An 8,019-nucleotide genomic window follows, 5' to 3' on the forward strand; every position below is an offset into this window, starting at 1 on the left:
ACATCCTTACATTTATATCGCTGTAGTATATCAGGGGCCTTTTGAATTGACTGTTCCATATTAATGTAAGTAATCTAATATCCAGAGGTGGGTAGTAACGAGTTACATTTACTCCGTTACATTTACTTGAGTAAGTTTTGGGAAATGTTGTACTTTTAGGAGTAGTTTTGAATCACTATACTTTTTACTTTTACTTGAGTAGATTTGTGAAGAAGAAACTGTTACTCTTACTCCGCTACATTAGGCCACGTTGAGCTGTAACTTTTCTTTTATCCCTTTTATCCGCGTTCGCGTCAATCTCATGACATCACTGGGTGATTCTTTGGGAAAAATTTTTGTTTTTGCATGTTTTGTCACATTTACACAGACTCAAACACACACAGAGTTTCTATGAGTTCATGGGCTTGTTCTAGTTCTGCCTGGTTAAAAAAGAAAAGTACAAAGGCTTGAAATTGTTGGCTACTTGTGCTTAATTTTTTTTTTTATTCTGTTATTTTATTTATTTTATTCTTTATTAAAGTACTTGAATTTACTCTAAGATTATTTTAATTTAAGCTATTTTTTATTTTGTATTAATTTTAATTTATTTTATTATTTTGTTGATTGAATTTGCCTGATTATTTTGTACTTTTGTCTGTTTGAATTGAATCGAAAAATAAATCAGACGTTACTCAGTACTTGAGTAGTTTTTTCACCAAGTACTTTTTTACTTTTACTCAAGTAATTATTTGGATGACTACTTTTTTACTTCTACTTGAGTCATATTATTCTGAAGTAACAGTACTTTTACTTGAGTACAATTTTTGGCTACTCTACCCACCTCTGCTAATATCAAAACTAATTTAAACATTATTCATCTTTCAGATCCAACATCTCCAACTAAAACGAACTCTCTGCCGGGTTATGGGAGGAACGGGCTGCACCGGGTAAGAGGCCCAAAGACAGGAAACAATCCAGCAGTTTAGCCACCAACTACAACCACTATTTAGAAATGATCTGGGACAGAATGCAGTGATTTTCTAATAATAAACCCCGTATTTCATCCACAAAAGAACAACAAAAACATGTCGAATGATTAAACTGAGGAAATCAAAAAAAAATTCAAAGGTAATTTTGAGTTTGATGGCGGCAGCACATCTCAAAAAAAGGTGGCTACAAAGTGTTCTCCACTTTGTAGCATCCCTTTCTTCTTCCAACGACAGCCCTGATACATCAGCCGTCAGAGCTGAGGAGGTCTCGGAGTCTGAGGAAAAGGAAAGCTGCCCCATTCTGGTCTGATGTGGGGGTTGAGCTGCTCAACAGTCCGGGATCTTCTCTCAGCTTCAACCACTAGTCATTTAAAGGAGCATGAGGCTCCTTTTAAGAAATGAGACTCTCTAGCACCACCCTTCGCCACGACGGCCGTCGGGGGTACTGCAGCCAACAGTGAAGCCGGTGTTGTGCCAAAAAGTGATTGCCTGCCAGAATCTGATTTCTTCTGCTTTCTGGCCACGGGAGCACGCACAGCAGCCCGTTGAGCGATAGCGCTAAAACGTCAGATTTTCAAATTATGAAGCTCAAGAATGAGATCAAGTCATATTTAGGCAGAAACAACTTTTAATTAACTGTATTTGGTCTTCAATCAATTTTTGGCAGATTAAATACCTATTTTGTATTGTAATGGTCCTTTAAAAGAGTTAAAAGCAATCATGTGAGCTCTAGTATTTATATTATGAAGCTCAAGAATGAGATCAATTCATATATAGGTAGAAACAACCTTTCATTAACTGTATTTGGCCTTCAATCAATTTTTTGGCAGGTAAAAAGACCCATTTTCAGGGGAGGAATCAGATTCTGGCAGGCAATTACTTTTTGGCATGACACCGGCACGGGAGAACGGGAAGAACGTGCATGCAGCGTCATGTGACGTCACATCCGCAGGACAGCGCGGGAAATTCGGGCCCCGAATTGCAGCACATTTTGCAGCACACAGCCTGTTCAAGGCAACGGACAGATATACTAGAGGGCTCATTCTTTTTGGTTTGGAACGCTTCATCTGACATTATTACTAGAAAACTTAAAACATATATTTTTTTCATAAATCCTGCCTCAATCCTGCCTCATGCTCCTTTAATGATGCGACATGACTGCTGGAAGGTTTAGATTGCGGACCGGCCAGCTCAGCTCCCAGACCTTTCTACAAGTTCATGTAATGGACGAGGTGTGGTTTAGCGTTGTCTTGCTGACGGATGCAAGGCCTCTCCTGAAGGTGCATATGTTCTGTTTTAAAACCTGTGTATATGTTTCAGCATTGATGTTTCCTTTCCAGATGTGCAAGCCGCCCATTCCATAGGCATCACTGACACCCCATACAGTCAGAGATGCAGACTTTTGAACTGACAACAAGCCAGACGGTCCCTCTCCTCTTTAATGTGGAGGACGCAGCATCCGTGGTTTCCAAAAAGAATCTCAAATTTCAATTCGTCTGACTACAGGACAGTTTTTTCCACCTCGGCTCATTACATTTTAATTGAACTTTGGGCCCTGAGAAGACGGCAGCATTTGTGGACCATATTCTCCTAAATGACTTTTTCTGTGCATGATAGCTCTTTAATCTGCATCTGTGGATGACAGTCCTATGTGGTGATACCCATTACATGATCATGCCTGATTGTGACTCCCGAGGGCCCTAAAATCACTCTCCTCTCCCATTATTTATTTCTGGCTTTTGTCCTGTGATCACAGAGATTTCTCCAGATTTTGTTCTAATGGTATTGTGTGCTGCACATGATGAGAATATCACATCCTCCCAGTTTCACACTGAGGAGCTTTATTTTCCCAATCTGTAGATGTGGTAGTCATGGTTGTTTGTAGACTGGTGAACTTCTGCTCATCCTTGCTTCTGTGAGACTGCCTCCCTATTCTAAAGTCATCCTTTTTCTCAATCATGTCACTGATCTGTTGCCAATAAACTTAAGTAGTTGCAAGCTGTTTCTCCAGGTCTTTCTTTTTTTGTGCCATTTACTTGTCCAGCATTCGGTTGATCATGCCACCACTTTTTTGAGATGTGCCATCATTTTCAAATTCTGGGATAATGTTCTCCTTCACTCTTTATTATCACTTTTAACATTTGGTAGATTTGACATGCCCAGTGGGGGAATAAAATATGGGCTTAAGATATTTGAAAATCATTGTGTTCTGTTTTTATTTACTTTTTGCCCAGCATCCCAACCTTTTTTTTTTTTTTTTTTTGGGACTTGGGGCTGTACATGCTGGTATTAAACCAAAGGCACATGTTTTACATTGTTATTAGAATTAAATGACTTGAGCATGAAGCATTTTTGTCATACAAGAGCAACAGTACAGGCATGCTCACATACTGATGTGCTGCCGCTGTTTCTCTTTTCTTCCCGAAGCCTCAGTCGACAGATTTCACCCAGTACAACAGCTATGGTGACATGTGTGGAGGAGGCAGAGGTGAGAGCTACAGCGCACCAGCAAAACAAAGCCACAGAAACAACTCTCTTGTCAGATTCAGCACCAGTTCTCAGTTCTCGGCTCGCTTTATGCACATTTGAAGTATCTGACTTTCACCAGGGACAGCTGTGTTGTAGATAGTAGTCTGTCAGGGGACTCGACAGCAAAACCATTAACTGTGAGTCTCATTTTCTGTCCCATTTTGTCCTGCAGAGTTTCAGGTATGTCTCTCATCTGCTTCTTCACATGGCATGCCTTTGTCATCTTGCATCATATACTTGCTTGCTCATTGGTTTTGCAAGAGACGCCTTTTCCCTGAATGCACACCGCCCAGTCCTGCTACGTGCTTGCATCACTGTTGGATCAATGTCAGCTACGGGGCATGCAGCGCTGCAACTTTCAAATGGATTTAAGACGCACCTGCGCAGTGCCCGGTAGCTGAACCGGTGTGCTGTAGATGCATCGTTCAGTCACTGCCTCATGTCTTGTTCTGTGTGTTGTTTATCAATGTGATGACTCAAGCTATATATTCTAGTTGAACACATGATTAAATTGAATTTTCCACATAGAAAAGAAACTGTAGCTACTCACAGTAGACATCTAAGCAACTGCCTATATTTAATACTAATTAAGACACTGAACTGTTTTCAAGCTACTTGCTCCATCCGATGAAATCTGCGCCCGCTGTCATAAGTGGGCATATTCATGCCATTAACCCTGCAGTCCCCTTCCACTATATTACATTTGTGTATGTTTTATTCTTTAGCACATTAAGGATGGCCGTGCAGCACTTGCAAGGATGGACAGGGGAGTATCTATGCCTAATATGTTGGAACCAAAAGCAAGTATCTTCTTCTTTTTGTACCAGTGATAATATAAATGCATCTTAATCTTTATAGCACACGTTAGGACTGGGCGATATGGACCAAAAGTCATGTCTCGATATTTTCTAGCTGAATGGCGATACTCGATATATATCGATATTTTTTCTGTGCCATAATTGGGGTTTCCCCCAAAGCATTATAGCATAGCATCTCTGTTAGCTTCATTTTTTTCTGAGGCAAACCCTTAAAAAAACAGTCAGTTTTAATACAAAGCCTCGTGCCAAATGTCACACAGGTACATTTATTAACAGAGGTCTGCACAATATCAAAATGTATAAAACAAATGAAATAAAAATAAACTGCCTGCATATATAGAATAAAAATGCTTCTTGAATAAAATAAAACAAATATCCCTTTCCTGCATAACAATTAAATTAAAATACACTGTGCAATTAATACAATGTAGACAGTAACAGGCAGACTTTTCCACTGAGGTTGACAGTTGTGCAAATAACAAAACATTTGTGCAAATCTCAAATAAAACATTCAAGTCAATTTGTCACAAAATAAGCTATATCAAAATCATAAAAAAAAATATTTTTAAATCGATATAAACGATATTGTCTCGTACCATATCACATTTGAAAATATATCGATACATATTAAAATCTCGATATATCGCCCAGCCCTAGCACACGTATAATAAATCAAGCGAGAACAGAAGAGTATAAGAGAAAAAGGATTTACTGGAAGAGTTTTGTTTTTACTGGAGGCAAGAGGATCTAATCAGCCGGGTTCCTGATTCAGCTTTTTGCTTTTAAGGAGCCGTCGAGTCACCCACGCGCTTGGCATGCTGGCTTCACCATGCTCATCCGCATATAGCTTTTAACCTGCAGTGGCTGGATTCTGTATGCAACATACAGCGGGAAATCCAACGCTGTCATCCCAACAACTCATATCCCGATATACTGTGTAGTATATGACGGGGTTATAGCGCACCAGGGTGTGGATATGAGTTGGTCCCAGCGCACCAAAGGCCCCTTAGTGTCTGATGACTGTCTCAGTGGGGATTAGGATGAGTCAGTTTCTCCTCGCACAGATGAAATGAGCTATTTAGAGAAACATAAACACCTGATATTTCTAGGACAGTCATTCCCAGTGGATTCATTCGGCCTACATCACTGATGTTCCTGTTTTTCTTTTTTTTTAAATTTGCATTTGATAACTCAAAAATACAGGCTGTTGCATAATTCTGCTGTCATGTTTTGTTTCCCCCCGACCTAATCCGATGCACGTTAACGAGAAAAGGAAATCAGTGCACACCGCAGCACGTGCATTCCCCTCCCAACTACCACCAAAACAACCCAGTCAGCCTCCTGTCACATACCTGTTCTCCCACCCCAGTCTTTTCCTTTCTCACAGTCAAAATGAGCAAAACATCCAAATTTTATTGTCGATAACGGTCTGCAAAGTTGTGGAGGCTGAACTTAAGCTTGTAGTTTTCACCTGCTCACTGATCAATGTCTCCCTCTGAAGGTGTATCCCTATGACATGCTCATGATAACCAGTAGAGGGAGAGCTAAACTACCCAGGGATGTGGACAGAACCAGACTGGAGGTATCCGTTTTCCACCTTAATACTGCATTTCTCAATTTTGTGTCAACAGCATGTCACACAAATACATTTCTAGCAGGGAATGTGCAGTATCCATTTCTTCTTGTCATTTTTGCAGTGACCCTTTTATCAGCCGTGCTAACCAAGAACCTTCCCCTACACATACACAAACACATATATCCCCCCCTTCCTTTGTTTTCTCCACCTTTGTTCTCACTTCTAGCGCCACTTAGCACCCGAAACGTTCTTTGACATCTTTGGAATGGAGATCCAGGAGTTTGACAGGCTTCCCCTGTGGAAACGCAACGACATGAAAAAGAGGGCGAAGCTCTTCTAGCTCTTAGAGCAGCATGCATTCTTCTGTACATTGATTCAGATAGCACACAACAACTGTAATCTAGACGTAGAATCTGGTTTATTTCCCTTTTTTTTCCCTGTTTTCTTTCTGTTTCATCCTGACATAACTGCGGAGGTGAAATGGACTGTTTGCTCTGACGCTTCCTGAGATGATGAACTGAAAGACTTGTCCAGTTAGACTTGCACCACAAACACAGAATGGGAACCTCTTCCGTGTTCAAAAATGACAAAGAATGAATGATGATTAGATTTGAGTTATTTGATTTGACTGCGCTTGTTTTACCTCCCGCTTTGTTGTGAGTGGAACTGCTTTCCTTACTTTCTTGCTTGTTTCTTCCGACTTATTTGTTGCTGATGTTTCCTGTGTGAACTCTGTAATTACCGTGGGATCTCATGGCGCCGTTACCAAATGCCCATGCTTGTAGCTTGGATGTGTGTCAGCTCTCCTTCGCTTGGGCTAAAACAGGTGTAGCCCAAACTTTTCAAGAATCGGCTCAGTGAGTCTTTGAATAAAAAAAAAATTAAAAAAAAAAAGAAAAATCTCTGGGACAGCAGTCAAATAACCCGCCAACTAGTTTACTGGATGTACAAGGAAACGAACCATCCAACCACTGATGCCTCACCGGTCTATTTCCCATGGCTTTAGTGCACACAAAACTTTAATCTGTCCAGACTAAAAATGTCTCTCTTCTCAGGCTCTCCCAACACGGTTAGATGCTTTTCTTTTCTTCTTTTTTTTCTCCTTATATATTGGAAGGGAAAATATGAATATATTTTATTCCGTACCCACCCTAAAATAACCGACAAAAAGATTTTAAACCCCCTAGTATAAGAAAGAACTGTGTTTGAAAGTATTGTTTTATAAATGAAAACCCACACTGCCATTTTGTTGTATTGAAATCTAAAGCCAATAAAGCTTTAAATCATCATGAACCATATAGAGCCTCTGCTATGTCAGAGTTTCCCACTGCCTCTTTTCTGCTCATTGTTTTTATTTTCCATCGCATGTCACCACCAAACCTGCAAATGCAGATGATGCAACAAGAGACAGAAGTAATCCGGGGATTTCCAGAGACGCTGATTAACTGCCATCTTTGACTTCAATGCAGATGAAAATATTTACAGTTAATAGTTGCAATAAGACAAGTGTCTGCAAGAACATGAGAAAGACATTTTACATCTAATATGTAACAGGCCATCATCCGACGTTTACTGCAGTTTGGTGAAGGGAAGATTGCACATGCAGCAGCCTCTTATTATTTTTTCTTTATTTTCTTTTCTTTCTGATGCAAGACATTTATTTCTTTTATCCATTTTTTCTTGTTTCTTATCCTTATGAACTTCTGCAAACCAGATGTTCTTGAATTTGTGGTCAGTGTGCCGCTGACCCCACCCGCATCCACTTACCTTATTTCCTCAGTTGTAATTAAAGCTCTTTGCCAGGTTTTCCGTTCTGCTTCCCAGGTTTTCCAGTCCTGCTTTGGCTTTGTTTTATTTTGTATTTTTTTGTGTGAAATGTTGGACATTGCCTGAGTTGCTCTGCGCCCCTGCCTGCTTGATTGTGACATGTGATGCTGCGGTTTGAGAAAGGACCCAATTGCAAATATGCTGGAAGGCACAACGTCAGACTTTTGAATGAGAAAAATACAAATTACCCTGCTGGACAGAAAATCTGGTATTGAGTGGTGGAAAACTGGGGCATGTGGTTTTGAGTTAAGTGGGGCTGAGTGACAAGCTTGGGACCTGATACAAACACTGGAGACCTCTG

General features: G+C 40.2%; 1 protein-coding gene across 20 annotated transcripts in view; it reads left to right on the forward strand.

Annotated features, from left to right (window-relative positions):
- The window catches only part of ablim1a (actin binding LIM protein 1a), a 78,735-nt gene extending 71,546 nt beyond the window's left edge, over positions 1-7,189 (forward strand). For 18 of the 20 annotated variants that reach the window (XM_061746123.1, XM_061746115.1, XM_061746110.1 and 15 more), the window contains 3 exons: positions 865-926; positions 3,396-3,456; positions 3,670-4,249. In XM_061746123.1, coding sequence (XP_061602107.1) covers positions 865-926; positions 3,396-3,456; positions 3,670-3,869 — 323 coding nt within the window. In that variant the 3' untranslated portion in view covers positions 3,870-4,249. Of the gene's footprint in view, positions 1-864; positions 927-2,308; positions 2,987-3,395; positions 3,457-3,669; positions 4,298-5,816; positions 5,898-6,117 lie in introns of those variants that run through there. The other 2 variants (XM_061746130.1, XM_061746121.1) reach the window with 2 other exon arrangements.
- Positions 7,190-8,019: the final 830 nt, after the last annotated feature.

The sequence above is a fragment of the Cololabis saira genome, chromosome 17 (assembly GCF_033807715.1).
Source record: "Cololabis saira isolate AMF1-May2022 chromosome 17, fColSai1.1, whole genome shotgun sequence".
In the NCBI taxonomy this organism is placed as follows: domain Eukaryota; kingdom Metazoa; phylum Chordata; class Actinopteri; order Beloniformes; family Belonidae; genus Cololabis; species Cololabis saira.